This window comes from Seriola dumerili, unplaced genomic scaffold (assembly GCF_002260705.1).
Source record: "Seriola dumerili isolate Sdu_G_001 unplaced genomic scaffold, Sdu_1.0 BDQW01000513.1, whole genome shotgun sequence".
In the NCBI taxonomy this organism is placed as follows: Eukaryota; Metazoa; Chordata; class Actinopteri; order Carangiformes; family Carangidae; genus Seriola; species Seriola dumerili.
The window spans coordinates 836,394-858,609 of record NW_019174768.1 but is presented as its reverse complement, the minus strand read 5'-3'; the positions used below and the strand labels follow the sequence as shown (position 1 = coordinate 858,609).

Here is a 22,216-nt window from a genome sequence, read left to right as displayed (position 1 = left end):
ACCCTCTCCAGCCAGCTCCCACCATCTCCCTCCAGCTCCCTCCAGCTCCCACCATCTCCCTCCAGCTCCCACTGAGCCCCTGCTCTCTGTGTCTCTTTGTATCTTTGTGACGGGAGAGTTTGAGTTCAGGCTGTGGAATGTATGAAGTGAATGAGGGTCCTCACAAGTATACAAGTACAAACGTGTGTGTGTGTGTCTGTGTCAGAGTTCAAAGGATTCATTCACTCACACTCACTCTGTCATTATCCTGCACTGTGAGTTACTGACAGCACACACCTGCTAACACTTCCTGGAACTTCTTCAAGGATCCTTCCAAACCCATAAAGACACAGAGAAGCTTTCCAAGAACTGATTTTTTTTACCTGGATTCATTCACAAACACAAACTAATGTTGCATGAGTTTAATATAGTGCTTCAAAGATGTCACCTCAATGACATTAACACCCGTCACACTGATCAATACAACCCTCATTTGATCACCCACATCCTAATCAATAGGATAGATAAAGAAGTTAGAAGAATGTCCCACCTGCAGCTCCGCCTCCTCTCACTGATGACATATCATACACACCATTAAAAATGAACTAATCCAAAGTCCCACCTGGAGATGAAGAGTTTGTATTGATTATTGATCGATATTGATGATATTGACTTGTTATCTATGTGAAAGTTTGCAGTGCTGCTCACCACAGCAACAACTCATACATTCAGACACAAGTGTTACAGATTTCACCTGTTTTTATATGAAGAGTTTGATTTCAAAACTGTTGACACACACACTTCTACCTGAATGTGTCCTCATGAACACACACACACACACACACACACACACACACACACACACACACACACACACACACACACACACACACACACACACACACACACACACCACACACTTCTACCTGAGTGTGTCCTCATGAACACACACACACACACACACACAGACACACACACCACACACTTCTACCTGTGTAAAATGAAGTATTGATAAAAGCTATTTTACAGGATCAACATGTTGTTTTGGAGCCAAACTCTTCACGTGTTCATTCATTCATTCATTTAGCGATGATTAATGACGGACATGAATATTCAGACATTTACAAGCTGGTGATTTTACATCCATGAAAAGTCAGAAAAACAAACTTTATCTGGAATATTCCTGATTCAGGTGTGTGGACACAGATGGCCACGCCCCTTCTGTTACCTGAACATGATGATAACACGGTTATGGGGAGGGCTGCACATTGGTTCTTTGTTGGTTTAACTCATGTCAGGTGTTCAGTATGAAGTGAGTCCCACTGATGTGACAGTCTCATTCAGGAAACAGTCGGATCGTCCAACACCAGCCACAAACTCCTCACACACAACACACTGGAGAAGAGAAACATGAGCCAACGAGACAAGAAACCATGAAGAAACTAAACTAAATGAACTCAGCTGCTGCCGCTCGAGGTTGGTCTGGTCTGGCCCGGTCTGATGCGGTCGCTCTGCTGCAGTCCAGTCTCGGAGGGAGGCGGCGGCCCTGAGTATCGATGAGACACAATGTCACAGATGGAGGAGCTGAATATCGATCAGGCAGATGTAGTGTTTGTTCTAATGCACCCTGACAGCCAGGCGGGTGGGGTTTACCACATCAGGCTGATCCTCACCTAAAGGTCCATTTGGTAGCTGTGGATCACATCACATGACCTTCTTCGACAACATGGAAATATTTACATTCTGTGACAGAGTTCAGGTGAGGATTTCTTCACCTGCGTCAAAGACAAACTTTAATCGTGGTCACACCATCCCGTGTGGTGACTCCACCGGTACACTCCAGACATGACCAGCTGACGGACTTATGGTTTCGCCTGCCTCAGTTAACTCCACCCGCCTGGTGCTGCATGTAGAGTGAAATCAAGCGCTTCCAAAAACGTTGTGTTCGGATCTGATTGTCTCTGTCAGGGTGGAGATGAAAACATGGCATAGACGGTCCACTGCAGGATCAGGACTCTCTGGAGGATGACATCCCCAGGACAGGGCGTCACTGCTGGGCAAGCAGGGCACTCCGGTTGGCCTTCATCTTCTCCAGACGTTTGGACAGGTGACTGTTACTGACCTCCAGCTCGTCGACCCGGTCCAGAGCCGAGCGGAGCTGCAGTGAGACACAGGAACACGTCACAGGTGATGTCCATCAAACACAAGACATCAAGAAAAATATCAAGACTAAAAGGATCTGAATACTTCACTACCTCATCAAACAAGTGAAAAATCAAAGAGTTAATAATTAAATAATAATACAAAACGTTACAAATGAAATTTTAGTTTCATAAATAACATAAAAATGAAGGATTTAAAGCCGACATTTAGTATATAAACATGAAAATAAATATGTGGAGAGTCGCTACCTCTCTCTGCAGTTTTCTCTTCTCCACCTTAAGCTCGTCTTCGATCTTCTCGGCACTCTCCGACGCCGACTTGTAGCGAGTCACCTGACCTTCCAGACGGATGATCTGATACAACAGGGTAGGAGGAATGTTACTGACCTTTTAGCAACATCACACTTTTCTGTCTGTGTAGCCCAAACTACTGATGGGCTTTATCAAAGACTTAAAAAATCATAAAATTATTGTGATACAGATTGAGATTGAGAGACAGATATGGAAACAAGCGACAACCCAGTCCAATCGTGATAAACTTTACAATGAGAAACAACAACAACATTGAATGGAGCTGAATCTAAAATGTATATGCAGATGATGCTGTTTTTTCCCACATTGTCTGACCTTTAACAAATGACAAAGTAAATTAAGAATATGTTACGTTTTGTTCCAGAGCAGTAACTTCCTGTTCTGACTTCACCAGTTTGAACTTCAGATCACTGATTTGTCTGTTGGTATCTCCTATAGAAATAAATGAGACAATACCACAGAAAAAGAAAAATTGTTATCAGGTAGAAAGTCGGATTTAGAGATTTTCATGTTCTCATTTCACTGAAACGATCACATGATGAAAGAAGAGAAAGTTTAAAGATGAAGAAGTTGAAACAAAGACATAGTAAATGAAGATTAAGATGAGACATCCAGATGAAAAAGAAGAGGTCTCACTCTGCAGGTCCAGAAGATGAGAGTCCATCCCATTCTCCAGATCGTCCTCCTCTGGATTCTGGACTCCGTCGGTCCCATTCCTCTGTCTCTGATCCAGCTGAGACTTCAGCAGCCTGACCTGTACACAAACACAGGAACAATTCATTTAATAAATTATAGTTTCATATGTTTACAGGTATTTAAATATGTAGTTTACTTGTGTCACCTGATCCTGTAAACTCTCTCTCTCCTCAAACACTTTCTTCAGCCGCAGCTCTGAAACACAACAAATAACGTAATATTAGATTTATATTATACTGTATCGAAATGTATATTATATTTACATTATGCGTAAATTCTAAATCCAAATAAATAAAAATAAAAATCCGAGCAGGATGTGACAGTAACAAGCCAACCAACTTTAATATGCACAAAATCAATTGAGAATAATCTGAGGATGAATTGATAATAATAATAATGATGATTAATTTATAAGATAAGAAACTTTAATTTGGATGCTTTCTGCATATGTACGTGTTGTTGATAAATTACTTAATGAAGCTTTAAGATGAATTCATTTCAGGAATATAATTACACACAAAAATTAAAATTAATATATTGTGTTATTGTTATTTCATTCAGTGGCTTCACCTTCATCATTTCAACAAATACTAAAGAAACAGGATAATAAACTAAAACATATGAGGGACATGAATAAAACTGCTTACCCTTGTACAAGCTTAGAGTTGGCTTTATATACACACACACATACATATACATACAATATAAATGAACTGCCAACAATCACATGATTCAACTAACATCATTTTATTTGTTTGTTTGACGTTCAAAGAAAAGATGTTTTATTTAAATCTTATTATCATCTTATTTCATTTGCATGTTTGTAGAACTTTATTAACACTCATTGATCAATAAAAGTTTCTGGTGAATCTATGAAATCTTGCAGTCAGGTTTGTGCTCGTCTTTCCTGTTGTCCAAACTGAATCCATTCAGGTACCTCATGCTGCTTGGCGTTGACGCTGGTTGACGTTCTTGTGCGTCCTCATCAGCCTCTTCGCAGCTGTCCATGTTTTCCACCGACGTCTCCTCCACGTCATCGGCGTCTGATCCAGGTGACACTTTGCTTCGTCGATCGTCTACTACCCTCCCCTCCTCTAAGCTCATCACTGTCAGCTCCGGAACAGCCATGGCCTTGATTTCAGCTGCAGTTATCTCTATGAGCCGTCTGATCTTTGAACTTTGATCAACAGGAGAGTTCCTCCATATTGGTCCATGTCTTTTGAGTTGCGTGTCCTTTGGATCTTCCACAGGAAACACTAGGCAACTTTGACTTGGACCAACGATCTGTCTTTGCTCATGTGTTTTATCATCGACTTCTGCCACATGACTGTCAACAACATCTATCCCTTCTAGTTTCTTTGGATTGGTCGATTCACCTACCAAAGGCTGGTCTGAAGCAGACGCCACTGCTCTGGTCTTTACAGGTTCAGCAAAGTAGGACTCAACAAAAACAAAATCCTCGGAGCAGCTTGTCATCTCTGAATCATGTTCACTTTGGTTTTCCTCTGAATTCTCCGCAGACTTTTCTTCTAGCAATGACTCAACCACTTCCAGCTCAGCGTGACATGTGCTAGATACGACCCTGAAGTTCTTTCCTGTAGCTGCTCGGTCATGTTCCTCTCTAAGATCCTGGATGTCTTCACAAACTTTACTTCTGGAAATAGATGAGACCACAAAAACATGGTAAGTTTGTCCCTCCAGAAATGGTACTTCCAGCGCCCCTGGGACTGAACTGTCTTTTAGGGTTGATGCACTTGCTCCCACGTCTTCAGGATCTTCTGGGGTTCTCGCTCCTTCAGGTAAGTCCTTCACAGGCAGCTCACTCTTTGAGGTGTGTTTCTTTTGGCTCAGTGATGCTTGGTCAGCTCCATCCTGCTGATTCAGTACATTTCCTGCGACCTTCTTCAGTGTCTCCTCCAGTTCTGAAATCCACCGGTTCAGAGATTCTGGGATTTCTGGAACGATTCTCGAGATCTCAGCCACAAAACTTTGATTTTCAGCAAACCCTCTGAGGATGGTCTGAACAGTCTTTTCCTTCAACAGCTCACTGGGGACAAATGGTGACACAGCTGAAGACCTGAGTGGTTTTGTTGGGTCTTTACATTTGGAACGTTCTGAGGAAATGTCTTCCTGAAGCTGAGCGGCTTCTTCGTCATGAATCCTTTGCTTCTTGACTTCAAGTTTACTCAGTCTTCCTCCAGTGATCGCCTTCTCTGCTGGTAGAAATGCATCACGCTCTGAGGTTTTCAGTTTGGTTTCAGAGGCCTTGGCTTCATGTAGGGTTCTCCTCCAATCCTCAGACACTGTGTGTTGTTGGTGTTTAAAACTTTGAGAAGTCAGACCTGTGAATACAAGCGTCTCATTCTCTGACAAATCTGTGAAAAATTTCGTATCTTCATTTTCAAGACTTTGTCCATCAACCTCTGACAACTTCTCCACACATTCATCTTTGTTGAAGCTGTCTGCTGACGTTGACGGATTAATCTCCTTTATTTTATTTTCCTTTATGCACAAAGCTGAACTATCAGCTACTAGTTTGCTGTGTGAACATTCTCCATCTCTGCTTGTTTTTCCATCTTTCTGGAAACTTTGATCAACAGACAAACACTTGAGTGTGAAATGTCCTTCAGAAGCAGAAGTCACATTTCCTCCTCCTGGTTTTTGTTTGTTGAGAGTCAGAGAGTTTTGTTTCCCAGCAGCAAAGAGACTCAACACAATCGCCTTGTTGTCAAGGATCATGTCTTTTATGGGTCGAGGTGGGACAAGTCTTGATTTAAGGACTTTTTCAGGTGAAGCTCTGCGAACAGGTGAAACCACCTGCTCACATGTGGCCTGACCTTCAGGTTGAGTTCCTGTCAGATTGGTTTGAATGTTGCAGGTTTTGTCATCGAAGGAGCGCCTGTTTTCCATCACATGGACATCCTGGAGTGACACTGCAGATGTATCCGCTCTCACATCCCTCCCTTCTGGGCTTTTGTCAGCTTTGGTTCTGCCTTTCAAAGCTTGATCTTCCATCATGAACCGGGCTGCTCCAGCTCCTGGTTGGGTTTGTTTCGTTTGTACCGTCCTCACATCCCCATCCTGCCTGGTTCTACATTTCTGTGGTGGTTTACTTGCATGTTTGTTTCTACCTGGATGTTTGTTTGCTCTGTCTCGTGTGTCTCTGCTCAGTTTGTCTGTCCCCTTCACTTGTTTTAAAGTGGAGTGTTTGGTGTTGGAGTCGACACTCAGTGACTGGGAGCATTTAGAAATGTTCCAGCTGTTGTTCTTCATGTCGTCCTGTGGATGTTTGCTGCCCTCTGCTGGCTGCCGCTCAACAGCTTTCCCTGAAAGATCATGAAGAAGACATTGGAGGACCAAACAGAATTCACTGGTTATAGATAAAATCAAAGAGTAAAGATGCTGGGAATCAACCCGAGACGCCTCAGTGAGAGATGAAGTGAAGAGATGAAGAGTTCCTGTTCCAGACGACGAGTTAGCAGGTAAAATCCAACCCGAGCAGGAAAATGATTTCACCTTTTCATCATTAAAAAAAGACTCGTGCATTAGTTAGACACATTCAAACATGCACATCATGCACTTTATCCCACAGTGAGACACAGTCGTTAGTAAAACTGACATGAAACATTTATCAAAGTTGATTTATTCTTGTTTTAAATCACTGTGTTTATGTTGTGGAAGTCCAGCTCAATCAAGTCAGAAAAATATAGATTAAATATTAGAAAACAGTTTTTTTACATTGGTATCTGAAAATTTTCACATTTCTTTAAAATCTAAACTCCGTAGTTCACTCCTTTTCTTATTCATTTATTATCTCACGAAATGTGTTAATTCATAATTAACTCTTGATTACAAAGTCTGAATTCTGACAAACATAATTATAATTTTTACTTTGTAAATCATTTTGATTATAAAAAGTCAAAATGATGAATAAAGTCCATCTAGATTAAAATGTCTTACACAGCTGACTAATAATTCATCAATCTGAATCTCATAAACTTGATGCAGTAAATTAAAAGTGTCTCATTTCAAATTAAATCTAAAAGTCACAGGTTTTTTTGTTTTTATTTATATCTATTTTTAGATTTCCTGTTGACAGAGGATTTCCACTGTAATACAATAACCAGATGATTCAGTGAAATTAAAGCTGTGTCTCAGGTTGAACCAATTCTTACCCAGCATGCTCTCTCTGCCGCCATGAAGCGGCTCCTCTGCCAATCGGGAGTCAGATTGTTCACTGACATCACTCTCAACCTCGCCCTGTCCCGCCTCCCCGTTGGTGGAGACATCAGGTGAGACAATGACGCCGTGTTTCTGTTGGAGAGGAAATCATCATATAATTGATCAGGTCATGAGCTCCAATCAGTCTCATTGATCAGTTTGATCCGTGATCTGATGACATCCTCCGACATCCTCCTCTGAATACCTTCAGTAAATCACGCAGTCGGATCACTTCCTGTCTGAGTCGTTCTCGTTCCATCTGAACCATGTCGGAGATTTCCCTCTGCCTCTCTAACGCCTGACCAAGGCGGCAAGGGAAGGAAGAAAGGACGTAAAGAGGAAAGGAAGAAAGGACAGGTGGAGTTAGTGAAGGAAAGGAAAGTGGAAATATTCTGAAATATTAGAGAAGTCGAGGAGTTTCAGTCTCAGAAACATTTCTCAGAGGCACAACTCTTGATTTCATATTTAAAAATGATATTTTTTAAATTTTGAATTGACAAACTGAATGTTCTGATTGAAGAGATTGATCGGAGGTTGATCAGGTTTGTGTTGGACCGTTTTATAATGTGACTTAGTGTTTTCTGTCTCATGTGTTTGTCTGGAGCGCCTGCTATTTAAAATGTAACCTTGTACAATGAGATAATGTATGTATAATGCATAGTTTAACACAGAGCTGAAGTTCCATGAAGCTCAGCTCAGACTCCGTTAATATATTAATATTAAGGTTGATCAGAAATGTCCTGTGAAGATGACTGTGCCTCTGGAGATGTTGTGAAGAGTGAATGTGTCGTACCAAGATCTTCTTCTCCTTCCACTGCAGAGCTTCCTGCAGATCACACACCTCCTGACAGTAACTGCTGCTCTTCACACGCAGCTCCGACACCTCCTGTCCACCGAGGAGGACACACGTTCAGAGACAGAGTGTTAATAATACACCTCCTGTCCATGTCTCATGACCATAAGGAAGGCCATGAGATATATACTCAAGAGGAAGAGGAAGAGGAAGAGGAGGAAGAGGAGGAGGAGGAAGAAGAGGAGGAGGAGGAGGAAGTCCACCTCTGTTTCCTGTTAAAGGATGAATCTGTGTTTTTCTTTATCTGAGAGAGAGAGAGAGAGAGAGAGAGAGAGAGAGAGAGAGAGAGAGAGAGAGTGTGTGTGTGTGTGTGTGTGTGTATGAGACTGACCGTCAGCAGCTCCTCCATCTGTTTCAAAGTCTCTTTCATCTCTTTGAACTGGAACTGAAGAACCTTGTGAGCCTGACGCTCCCGCTCCAACTCCTGACACACACACAGAATAATTATCAATATCATGTGATACAGAAAATATTGATCCACTGTCCTTCATGAAACAAAGCTTTTATTGCGAAAGTGTGTTCTGTGACCTCTGACCTTTGTGGTGTGGTCACAGTGTCGTCGAGCCTCCCACAGCTCCTCCTCCATGTCGCTAAGCTCCTCCCTCAGAGTGTCCACCTGATACATCAGAGTCGACTTGTCGTTGTGAAGCTGAGCATTAGAGACCATCGCTTTACGGTACCTGTCCTCCGCCTCCACCAGGGAGTCCTGAACACACAGACATCATTATTATTCATTATTAATAATTAATTTCATTCATTAGACCAACCAGGGAGTCCTGATGATAAATATAATTATTATTATTTTAATTTCTTGTATATATAATATTTTATTATATAATTATATAATAATAAACAAGAATATAATTTTATCTATTATATTAATTAATTATTAGTATGATCAACTGCTTTCATATTTATTTAACATTTTATGTCTCAAATATTCATTTAATTCACCGTGATGTTGAATTTCACAGAGTTCATCACTTGGTCCAGTTTATTATAATAATTAGTTATTGATTATAATAATTAGTTATTAAATCTAATAATTAGATTCAATCATTATAATAATTATAATAATTGTAATGAGGACCTTGATTTCTCTGATGGACGCCTCTGTTTCCACAGAGAACGACGTGTCACAGCTTCCTCTGCGAGATGAAGCTCCGCCCAGAGACGCCAATGTGGCGGCTGACAGAGTCGAGGCCGTCCTCGAGCCCTGAAAGGAAGAGTAGCGGCATCTTCATCATCACACCATCTTCATCTTCATCACATCATTGTCATCACACCATATTCATCACACCATCTTCATCTTCATCACATCATCGTCATCACACCATCTTCATCATACCATCTTCATCACATCATCATCATCGTCATTACATCATCATCATCACACCATCGTCATCACACCATCTTCATCACATCATCACATCATCATCACACCCTCTTCATCACATCATCATCACACCATCTTTATCATCATCACATCATCGTCATCACATCATCACACCATCCTCAGCACACCATCTTCATCACATCATCACATCATCATCACACCCTCTTCATCACATCATCATCATCACACCATCTTTATCACATCATCATCATCACACCCTCTTCATCACATCATCGTCATCACATCATCACACCCTCTTCATCACATCATCATCATCACACCATCTTCATCACACCATCTTTATCACATCATCATCATCACTCCATCTTCATCACATCATCATCATCACACCATCTTCATCACACCATCTTTATCACATCATCATCACACCCTCTTCATCACATCATAATCACATCATCATCATCACACCATCTTCATCACATCATCATCATACCATCTTCATCACATCATCGTCATCACACCATCTTCATCATCATCACATCATGGTCATCACACCATCTTCATTACACCATCATCACACCATCTTCATCACATCATCGTCATCACACCATCTTCATCACACCATCATCACACCATCTTCATCATAACATCATCATCACAACATCATCATCACACCATCATCATCGTCATCACACCATCTTCATCACACAGTCTTCATCACATCATCGTCATCACACCATCTTCATCACATGATCTTAATCACATCATCATCATCACACCATCTTCATCACATCATCGTCATCAGACCATCTTCATCACATCATCGTCATCACACCATCTTCATCACATCATCATCACATCACATCATCATCATCACAACATCTTCATCACATCATCATCATTACATCATCATCATCACACCATCATCATTACATCATCATCGCACCATCTTCATCACATAAAATTGCAGAATCATCAAAATTAACAAATCTTACAAAAGTTTAAATTAAATTAAACATTTAAATGAAATTGAATTTAAATTAAATGACAAAATAATCCTAACCTTAAAATAAATTAAATGCATTTTACAAAAACTATATTCAAATCAAATTCACTGGATTACAGAAATAATTTGAATTAAAAAAAATTAATTTACAAAACTAAATGAACCAATTCACAGATTTAACAGTAACTTTACAAAATTAACAACATAAAATTTTAATCAAAACAACTATTTAAGTGAACTTACTTTATCCAGGAAATCTCTGTCAGGTCTCTCCTCCACCTGGACACACACACACGCACACACACACACACACACACACACGCACACGCGCATACACACACACACACACACACACACACACACACACACTTGATTGATGCTTTGTTACCATGGTGACCCTGCTACTAACAGAAACTGTGAGGATGTTCACTGTGGTTTAAATGGATTCTAACAAACTTTATTGTTCGAAAAGAAGAGTTAAAGAGGAGAACCAGAGAGGAGAACTAGAGAGGAGAACCAGAGGAGACCAGAGAGGAGAACCAGAGAGGAGAACCAGAGGAGAACTAGAGAGGAGAACCAGAGGAGACCAGAGAGGAGAATCAGAGAGGAGAACAAGAGGAGAACTAGAGAGGAGAATCAGAGAGGAGAACCAGAGGAGAACTAGAAAGGAGAACAAGAGGAGAACCAGAGAGGAGAACCAGAGGAGAACTAGAGAGGAGAACTAGAGAGGAGAACCAGAGGAGACCAGAGGAGAACTAGAAAGGAGAACCAGAGGAGAACTAGAAAGGAGAACAAGAGGAGACCAGAGAGGAGAACCAGAGGAGACCAGAGAGGAGAACCAGAGGAGAACTAGAAACAAACATCCTAGGAGACCAGAGAGGAGAACCAGAGGAGACCAGAGAGGAGAACCAGAGGAGAACTAGAAAGGAGAACCAGAGGAGAACCAGAGAGGAGAGGGGCAGACGGACACACAGACACCCAGAGATAAGAGCTCACCACTGGGCTTGCACGAGCAGAACTGGCCCTAGAGGAAGCTCGAGAGCTGGAGCCCAGAAACCCACTGTAGTCTGAAGGCTGAGGAGGGGAGGGGTGGGGGGTGGCGGGGGGGGGGATATTAGTTGATTAGTTGAAAAGATTATTAATCAGAAACTTATTGGTAAGTGATGGATTATTTTTCGGTTGTACAAAGCAAACAGGTGTCACTCTGGACATTTTATAAACTAATAATCAATAATAAACAGTTGTTAAATGGATTGATTGATACAGATGTGACACTGTTTTATCTACTGCACTTTACTCCATACATCTACTTATTGATCTACGTCTGTCAGTTTTCATCTATTGATCTACTGACTACAACAAAGACAGGAAATGATGTCAGAGACTGACCCTGTGGCGGAGAGTGCGAGGAGCTTCAGAGTACATCACTGAGGGCTACAGGTGAGAACAACCAAACTCCATTTAAGACTGTACTGCCTGTCACAGCTGGTAACAGAGGTTACCAAGGTAACAGAGGTTACCTAGGTAACAATTCATCTCTTAATTTTTTATTGCTTTATATTTTTATCTCTCTCCTCCTGATTCACGAGTGATTTTCATATTTCATCATCTGTTTCTTATCTTCAGTTAACAGGAGCACAGATGTGAACTCCAGCTGTTATTGATTATTGATCAGGTGCAGTCTGATCATCTGTGTGTGTTAACCCTTTGGCCTGTTATCCTCCCACTGCAGTGAGCAGTGACTGAACCACAGCCTGACAACCTGCTGTATATTTTTATTATTATTATTATTATTATTATTATTATTATTATTATTATTATTATTATTATTATATTACAGCACATTATAGATATTATATTATTATACACATCTACACACTTCAGCTTGTTTAATTCACCAGCATCAAATAAAACAGTCGAACAGATATAAAACTTTATTAACTTTATTATTTTACCATTAAAGTAATTATAACCTAATATTAGTTTTATGTAACAGCTTCAGGGGAGTGGTCTCTAGAGGTCTGTGCAGGTTCTCAGTCTCAGGTGAGTGGAGGGAAACTGCACCTGTGACTGACAGGTGAGGACACCATCCCTCCACTCCTTCGTTACAGTCAGAGCTCTAACCAACCAGGTGACATCAGTGGCCATGGAAACGAGCTCACAGAGGTTAAACACCTGGTCTCCTCAGACTCTGGGGTCAGAGGTCGAGTTTCCCTCTTCTCACCTGTCTCTGCACAGTATTTCATCTGTTCAGTTTAAACGATTAAATCTGTGTCAGCCGATGTTAATTAATAATCTGCTCTGTCCTGTGGTTAATTAACTTCTATATGTTTTCATGAATAACAGACATTAAACAACCGGTCTGCTGACTGAGACCAAATCCATGTAGTGATGTGGACTCACCCTGAGGCTGCCGCGGCTCCCCACAGACATCCTCTCCTCATCATCTGAGATCTGAAAACACACCACACAACATCAGAGACCAGGTCCACATCCTCAGAACCTGATCCAGACCCTGATCCAGATCCATATCCTGATCCTGATCCAGACCCAGAGCCAGATCCTGATCCAGATCCAGATCCAGACCTTGATCCTGATCCAGATCCTGATCCAGACCCTGATCCAGACCCAGCAGGTTTTTGCTCTGTATTTAACCTTCAGTACGTTAACTAGACTGAGATCAGATTTACAGGAGGGGGCTGATGTGGTGACACCTGTGGTCACTGGTGGTAACTGCAGGTGTGTTCTCATCACAGAGAGCACACCTGTAATCATAGGTGAGACTGACACAAGAAGCACAGGAAGAGGAACTAAGAGACTGAAGCAAACAGGAAGTAGAAGGTACAGACCGAAGCGTGTCTCCTCGAGAGGCGGGAGTACCGCTCACTGTCCTCCTGAAACGCCACGAAGAAGAAAGACAACAGGAAGAGGTTAAAGAGCTCAGACTGCAGAAGAAGATAGACAGCTACTGATGACAACTGTCTGATGTCAGAGAAGAAGAAGAAGAAGAGGAAGAAGAAGCAGAAGAAAATGAAGAAGAAGAAGAAGGACAGTTACTGATGACGACTGTCTAATGTCAGAGAAGAAAAAGAAGAAGAAGCGGAAGAAGAAGCAGAAGAAGAAGAAGAACAGGAGGAAGGACAGTTACTGATGACGACTGTCTAATGTCAGAGAAAACCACAAAGGCTGCTGGGTACAGAGGAAACCTGACAGTCAGAGAGCAGGGACAAATCACACCTGCATATAAAACTACAGTCACATAAACAGGCTGTATAAAAAAAAGTAAACAGGCAGTAAACAGGCTGTAAATTAAACAGTAAACAGGCATTAAACAGGCTGTAAATTAAACAGTAAACAGGCAGTAAACAGGCTGTAAATTAAACAGTAAACAGGTACTAAACAAAAGAGTACAGTCAGTAAACAGGCTGTAAATTAAACAGTAAACAGGTAGTAAACAAAAGAGTAAACAGGCAGTAAAGCAGACTGTGATGAACTGTGATCAGCTCTCAGACATGGATTAAACCAGCTGTTAATCCCAGTGTGAGTCTGTTTGAGCGCAGAACAACAACAACAACAACAACAACAACAAACATCCTGCTGCCATGACACATGAAAACCTCACAACTCCTCCTGTTTTACATGGAGTTTAAATGGAGCTTTGAGATGTGTTATTGGGTAAACTGGTTAAACTGGGTCAGATGGTCTGATTGACAGATGGGTTTTGTTCTTAATAATAATGTGACATTTGATTATTAGTATGATCCTGTATTATAATGTTATAATGACACTGTGTGAATGTTTTTGTTAAATGAGGTAACATAACATGAGGTTTGGTTCTACATTATTTTAGATGATAATACGTGTATGAAGATATATATTACATTGTGCTGTATTATAAACTAAATCTATATCTGTTCTATTCTCTTATATTCTATCTATTCTAGGGTTGTCACGATACTACAACTTCAAACTCGATACGATACCCAGGAAAATACTTGATACTCGATTCCATTTTCGATACCATGGGGAGAAAAAAATGACCCTAACCCTTTTTTAAATAAAGATTAGAAACAATACAAGCAATAACATCAATGACAACACTACTTTTAGGTTGTCTGAGGTAGTGGAAAAAAAACAACAGTAACCGTACTGTAAGGTGTGTATATATATGACATGCAAATGTATTCAGCTACAGCCCTGTTTATTTTCTGTGCTTCTGGTGACTTGGCACCATATTTTCGTTGCTGATCAAACAGAGTTGGGAGGGTAGGCTGACGCTGTTTCTGTCGAGTTGCTGGTCGACTTTTTTTCAGCTTCAATCTGGGACTTTAAGAGAAATATAACACTTTTCAGACACAAATAATTGTGTTATTAACGTTACAGATGGGCAGGACTGATAACATTTGCTGCCTTGCTCCCACATTAATGTGTCGTTTTATTATTAGCCATAGCCGCTAGCCGCTAGCTTTTGCTTTTTTCATTGTCAACTAAAACAGGTTGTGAAGTTCCTTCAGCAGCAGCACTCACCATGTTAATTTAGCTTTATGCTGGAGACACCAGCTCAGTGTTGTGAACGTCAACTAGCGTTCATGTGTTCAGCTGCTAGTGGGGGGAGGGGGTGTGTGCCTGTCTGTCTGCAGTGCTGCTGTATGAAGCTGCGGTCAACTGGAGGAGGTGAAGACAGAACTGTTGTATCGATGCTGTTGCAAATGAGTATCTGATTAAAGTCACTCATTTTTACAATGATTAGTATCTGAGTATCGATTTTTTTTGACAAACCTAATCTATTCTATCTATATCTATGATAAACTACATTATATAATGTCACAGTTTGTTACTGTGGCTGTTACATGTTTAACACTGGAATGACTTTTGGAGATACAAGGTTCTCATGGGTCAGACAGCTGCCAGAGTCCTACCATCCACTGCTCAATGTGACCCCACTTATTATCCAGACCATAATACTTCTGCGGGGGGGGGGCAGAGAAAGAGAGGGGGAAGGGGAGTAAAAATGAAGTTAAAATGAAAGAACAAGATGAAAAAGATAAAAGCATGAAAACTTCAGGTGTGTTTGTTTTCATCTTCTGGCCGCGGCAGGCAGGTGGGGCTTAATGCATCAGGTAAACTGACCTCAGAGATCAGAGTAAACCCCACCTGGCTGGAGCACCCAGAGCAGTAACACAGTGAGTATTTAAGGTGGAATGGAGGAGTTAGTCGTACCTTGTGGCTGTGGAACAGCTACAGGAGGCAGGAGGAGCAACAAGAGGAGAGACAGGAGGTCAGAGGTCACAGGTCAGTGATGAACACATGAATAAACAGACTGCAGCTCACGGTTGGTCATCTTTGTTTACACTTTACACACAAATCATATTTAACACATTCAACTGTAATAACTACAAACTGTATTACTATAAACTGTAATAACTACAAGCTGTAATAACTACAAACTGTAATAACTACAAACTGTAATAACGTCAAACGGTATTACTATAAACTGTAATAACGACAAGCTGTAATAACTACAAACTGTAATAACTTCAAACCGTATTACTATAAACTGTAATAACTACAAGTTTTAATAACTAAACTGTAATAACTTCAAACGGTTTTACTATAAACTGTAATAACTACAAACTGTAATAACTTCAAATGGTATTACTATAAACTGTAATAACTACAAGTTGTAATAACTAAACTGTAATAACTTCAAACGGTTTTACTATAAACTGTAATAACTACAAACTGTAATAACTAAACTGTAATAACTTCAAACGGTATACTATAAACCGTAATAACTACAACTTGTAATAACTAAACTGTAATAACTACAAACTGTAATAACTTCAAACAGTTTTACTATAAACTGTAATAACTAAACTGTAATAACTAAACTGTAATAACTATACTATAATAACTATAAACTATAATACCTATAAACTGTTATAACTACAAACCATAATAACTACAAACTAATTACTGTAAGAACTACAAATTGTAATAACTATAAACTATAACTACTTTTAGTTTCAGAGCTACAAAGTCATATTAGTAATTTCACTTATTTCATTATAAATACATATATAATATATAATATCATTAAAAAGGCTTTACTAGAGGCCAATTATCTTAATTTCATTATTGTTGTTGTTGTTTATGTTTTATTTAATAAGGAAACGTAACACTGACAGAATTACTGTTAATTTAACTTTGCTGTAATGAGATGTTGTTGTTACAAGAAGGAAAGTTAATTGTTTTACAGAGAAATGTTAATGAGACAGTTTCTCCATATAAAATCAAACTAAATTGATTATTGTGAAAAATTTAAACTGTTGCTATAAAATAACTTAAATGATCAGGCTGCTGCAGCATCAGTTATATTCAGTCTGAGCTGGTGAAATGTTAATAAAGATAGTTTAAATAAAGTTACTCACCACACTGGGAGCAGACATCATAAGATCCAAACATCAGTAAACCAGCAGCTGACTGACTGTGACTCATGATTAAAGCTGATTCACACTCACTATTACCTCACAAACAGTGTGACTTTTGACCCCAGGGTCAGGTAAAAGCACCTTGAGCTGCTCAGGTTTTCTAATGTTGAGGTGTCGACAAACTCTTCACCTGTAAAACTACAGAACTCTTAATATCATTCTTTATCTTTCTTCTTCTGGAACTACAATTCCTATAATGCTCCTGTCTGTCATTGGAGTTCTGCAGCCTGGACCTTTATTGTGAAGGGACATCAGAGATCATGACATACACAGGAAGTCCTGATCAGTCCTCAGTCCTGATCCGGCTCACTGCTTTGGGTTTAAGGACTTGTTGTTATGACAACAGCTGCAGCTTCTGTAATGAGGAACCATATTTCAGAATAAAAGCCCACTGACCTCCTTCTGTTGTCTCTCCAGCTCCTTCATCCTGATCTCCCGGGCCTCGGCCCTCGCTGCTCGCTTCGCCGCCAGCCTCGCCTCCGCCTGACACACACATCAACACGTCGTTGATCATTACCAATAATCAGTCAGCATTCTTTAACCCTTATAGGTGGTGCTTCACAGAAAAAGAAAAACTGCATCTTAATAATAATTAATATTTTCTCTACATTTGATATGAAACATGAAAGAAAATTAACAAAATAAAAGTCCAGTGCAGCCTATTCCTAATCTGATCAATACGCATTGATCTCATCATGGACTGTCATTGTTTCACACAGACCCTCCACCCCCCACACACATACAGACACTCACACTTCACTGATCCTCTGTGTTTACAGATTATTTAGAAACTAATGAAAATCGTTTTAGTTTTATTTTGTATTTTTTAATATTCATGGACTTAATTATCCTTTTTTTCTCTTTTTTATACATATTTTCAAATGTTTTTAAAAAACTTAAAAATAAATAATATTTTGTAGGAAAAAAAAGAAGTAAAAATGAAAAATAAGTTTCTGTGTCTGGTTTCTCAGGTGAGTTCAGTCGGAGTTTCCTCCAGCAGGGGGCATGTCTCTCTGTTCACACAGGAGGAATGTGGACCATCCACCTGAGACACTCCCTCCATCACCATGACAACAACACACCCTGATACCTGAATACTTGCTGATGACACACCTGTGCTCACCTGACACACCTGCACAAATTCAGTCTTTACAAGTTTATTTAATGTCCAGTTTAAATGTACACATTTTCACCAAGAAAATATTTATATAAACATTTTTTTTTAACTATTTTTCCTGCTTTTATTGTTAAAACTCCTCTAAATGTATTTTATTTGTTTGTTTATAAATACAGATATAAAAACACATAAATACAAACAAATATTGTACATTTTTATTTGTAACTGTTTGTCTCAAAAGTCACCAATTTCATTTATATATTTTTGTTCTTTATTTTTTCTTTAATCAAAACATTTATTTAACATATTAAGGCCTACATACATATATATATATATATATCTATATATATACCTATATATATAATATATACACACACACACAAGCTCATAGAGAGCTGTGGTAAAATAAACTGTGTATAAACTGACTGGTGGTCTGATCCAGATGATGTAGAGATCTGTGCAGATTAATGTTTGTGCTGCTGCTCAGGATTAAAGGATGGAGGTCACTCAAACACACACCAGACTCCATTTAAAAATGACTTTATTTAATCCGTTAATATTGTTTTTATATTACATTTACTTATATTCTACTTTGTTTGTTTGAATTTTCTTTAGGTTTGTGTCTCTGTTTCTTTATTATTATTATTTTATTTATTGTCAAAGTAAATTTAGGTTTGTTTGAGCTTTACATTTTGTTTGTTTGTTGATATAATATTGTGTACATGTTTGTTGTGTGTGTTCTGGTTATAACTTGTCTTGTCATGGTTGTTTCTGTGTGTGTTTGATCTTGTCGTCCACATCTCTGCATGTTTCCATCAAACTGGTTTCACTGGTTCAGTGTGACCAAACCAGTTTGAAGTCAGTTTGTTCACCAGCTGAAGGAAACTGAGATCAGCTGTTTTACCTGCAGATCTCACCTGAACCCTTCAACAGCTCAACACTGAGACTTTAAAGACAGACATGAGGTCAGAGGTCAGAGCTGAACTGTCAATGATTGACCTTCAAACTATCATCAGACAGAAACCTAAAGTCAAGCAGCAGATCCTCTCATGACGTTTCAATTCATCCATTCACAGAATAAATAAATAAATTTCTCCAGATAATTAATTCATTAACGAGGTTTCAGACACACACTGTGTTTCCATCCTCCTGTGTGAACGAGCCTTTTCTAACATCATCATCTGACACTTTTTCACTTGTCATTATCACTCATGTTAAAATCATTTCAATTCATTTTCCCTCATAGACTTCACTCATCATCATTAACAGTAACAATAATAATACTAATAATAATAATACACAGTGACTAGACTCTGTACTCAGCGGATCCACCTCAGATCCTCTCAGGTTCAGGTGTAAACACATCTGGACTGTGGTAGACAGATGTTTGAGGTTTTCATTATTGTTTCGAGTCACTGAGTGAAACTGATGAGGAAATGATTTTGACCAGATTAACAGAAAGAATGTAACGTCACTCTGACATCACTTCCTGTCTCTTGAGTCTCACTGCATCAGTAACCACAGAAGAAGAAGAGCTTCACATTCCAGCTTCCGTATGTAGGTCGACCACAACAATGACTGCAGCAGAGATTCGGCCTGAACATAAAGACTCTTCTGTTTCAAGAGCAGAGACGTCTGATTAATGACCATCATCATCATCATCATCATCATCATCATCACTGTCATCATCGTGCAATACAGAGGACCAGCTCTGACTCTGGGTCACATTTTCAAACATTATATTGTGCTTTTATTTTATTAGTCAACAACCTCAGGAAGAGCTCATGTTATTGTTGTTATTATTATTATCATTATTATTATTATTATTATTATTATTATTATGTCATTATTTTCTACTTTACTCATTTGACTGTTTATCAAAAGAATAATTTATAATACTGTAACATATAAAAAGAATACAATGTAAAACATTTAACAAAAAGATTGTATGAAAAGAAAAACTTTTAATAATTAAATAAAATTTGATGAAATGAAAAGTGATATTTCTTTTATTTTGTAAATTTATTCTTTTATTTTCAAAAAAAATCATTTTAATTTCATAAATGTTTGCATTTTATTATTATTATTATTATCATTATTTGGAAAAAAACAATATAGGGAGGGATCATGGTAGTTGTTGTCTTCACCACCAGTGGTTCAGGAGGTTTTTATTGGAGCTGAATTCTCCTCTCCACAACAAACAGATCAGCTGATTAAAACCAGTAAATATAAATAAGAATAAAGTCTGAACCAGTAAAAGTGAATAAAACATGTTCATGTTAAATTCCGTGTTTCTCTAACACAGCTCAATGAACACAGGACGTCTCTGAGCTGCTGCTTTCTCTAGTAAATGAATATCCAGATGTCTGAATAAGAAATAAATAAAAAACTTGATACAGTGCAAATATTCAGTGAAAAAGGTGAATCTTCAAAATGTGACATAGAACTGGAGAAAACGTTTAGACTTTTTGATGTGGAAAAGTTACAAATTATAACTTTGATTTTCGAACTTTTTACTTCTCATTTAATATGTATGTATTATTTATTTAGGGGGGAGGCGGGGTGGCCGTGGGGTCCCGGGCCCCGAACAGGTGAGTCCGACAGTGTCTGTGAAAACATCACCGGATGATATATGAATGTTCCGCCGCTCTAAGATCACTTAACTGCGGGTTGTTCCGCAGTATGACTATGACTGATCTGACCTCCACTGCTGTGATGAATTCTCACTCATATTAAATCAATAAAATATCAAGAGATCGATAAGGAGCCTCACCTCCCGTGCGATCTGGTTGAGGGCATCATCCTCGGCGGTCAGCTTCTCCCGGTTCGGGATCCTTTTCCTGCCCGGTCCCTGAGTGCCCATCGTCTGGGGAACTGTCACAGAGGTCTCCGTCAATCCGACACGCAGAGTCACGTTCAAAAGAGACGGGAAACTCAGTGAAGCTGTTTGACTGTTGAAGTCTGAATCCTCGGATGATATCCGGCGGTCAGCTGCTCTCGGTTCTGGATCCTGGTCTTGTCAGGTACTCAAGTCCTCATCGTTCGGGCTGAGTGCCGAATTACCCACCGAGGTCTCCTTTGATCCAGAACAAACGGACCTGATAGGCAGAGTAAGAAAAATAAAAAATAAATACGTTTCAGTTTAAAACCCGGTGTTTTACCGATGCTATCCGGTGGTCAGCTCCTCCCGGTTCTGGATCCTGAAGTCTACATCGCTCAGGAGGTATTTATACACATACCGAATAATACACAAAGGTCTCCTGTAGTCCAGACCGACGGGACTCGATGTTCAGACCCGGGAAAATACTAAATGAAGCTCTCTGGGATTAAAACAGACGTTTTCCTGACGCTATTCGGCGGTCAGAGGACGTCCAGAGCAGCCGCGGGCCGAGCTGCCGCCGTTGTTCATCCTGTTTTCGCTAGCTATCGTTAGCTAGCTGTCAAAGTCACTACCGGAAAACCGGAGGGGAAAACACGTTAAAAACACCGGTCGTTGCTGCGGTTGCCTGTTGCCGCCGTTTACATCCGCCAGTGAGGAGAAAGCAGTCACCGCAGCGTCGTTAAAACCGCCGGTAAGCTCGTTAATCCGCTATTGTCAGCAGCCGCTGCGAACATTTGAAGCTCGTTGGAAAGACGCGGGTCTTCTTACCCGCAGGTCCCTGAAGTACACAGCAGCGACGGTGTCAGGTGAGCCGCAGGTGGGCCGGTACCGGTCCGTAAACACATCCCGATATGACACCACAATGTACAGCGGAGGGAGGATGCTTTTATTGTGGTGGGAAGGATGTTCACAGCGTCAAGTTACACACATTTACATACATAAAGGGAGTTAAGGTTTTCAAAATAAAACGAGGATAATCGAAGAATTGTTTTGTTCTTTTAAACATTATTTTAGTTTATGGAAAAAGTTCAGTTGTTACATGTTAAGGTATTTATAAATAAGAATCTTTAAAGTAAAGGTCCGATTTAGTTATTAAAACTGTTTCAAAAAATATCAACAATAATACCAATAATGAGTATAT

General features: G+C 39.6%; 1 protein-coding gene across 2 annotated transcripts; it reads right to left on the bottom strand.

Annotated features, from left to right (window-relative positions):
- Window positions 1–909: 909 nt before the first annotated feature.
- Window positions 910–21,916, bottom strand: LOC111235545 (leucine-rich repeat flightless-interacting protein 2-like). 2 transcript variants are annotated; one of them, XM_022764014.1, is made up of 15 exons: window positions 21,434–21,916; window positions 20,968–21,292; window positions 17,474–17,560; window positions 12,990–13,040; window positions 11,583–11,660; window positions 10,830–10,865; window positions 9,314–9,439; window positions 8,759–8,929; window positions 8,555–8,647; window positions 7,325–7,463; window positions 3,295–3,344; window positions 3,090–3,207; window positions 2,806–2,885; window positions 2,391–2,495; window positions 910–2,137 (listed from the first exon to the last, which is right to left on the bottom strand). In XM_022764014.1, exons 2-15 carry the CDS (start codon window positions 21,055–21,057, stop codon window positions 2,027–2,029), a joined length of 1,335 nt encoding a protein of 444 aa, XP_022619735.1. In that variant the 5' UTR covers window positions 21,058–21,292; window positions 21,434–21,916; the 3' UTR covers window positions 910–2,026. The 2 variants fall into 2 exon arrangements, with proteins under 2 accessions (XP_022619735.1, XP_022619736.1); XM_022764015.1 differs by lacking the exon at window positions 11,583–11,660.
- Between the last annotated feature and the right edge of the window lie 300 nt (window positions 21,917–22,216).

What these genes read in the sequence shown, in the direction of transcription:
- LOC111235545 (XM_022764014.1), bottom strand. Translation starts at nt 21,057, where the DNA reads ATGGGCACTCAGGGACCGGGCAGGAAAAGGATCCCGAACCGGGAGAAG. An exon ending in GGAGCCGCGGCAGCCTCAGG is followed by an intron (nt 11,661 to 12,989) that starts GTGAGTCCACAT and finishes TCCCCTCCTCAG; the next exon opens with CCTTCAGACTACAGTGGGTT. An exon ending in ACAGAGATTTCCTGGATAAA is followed by an intron (nt 9,440 to 10,829) that starts GTAAGTTCACTT and finishes TCTTCCTTTCAG; the next exon opens with GGCTCGAGGACGGCCTCGAC.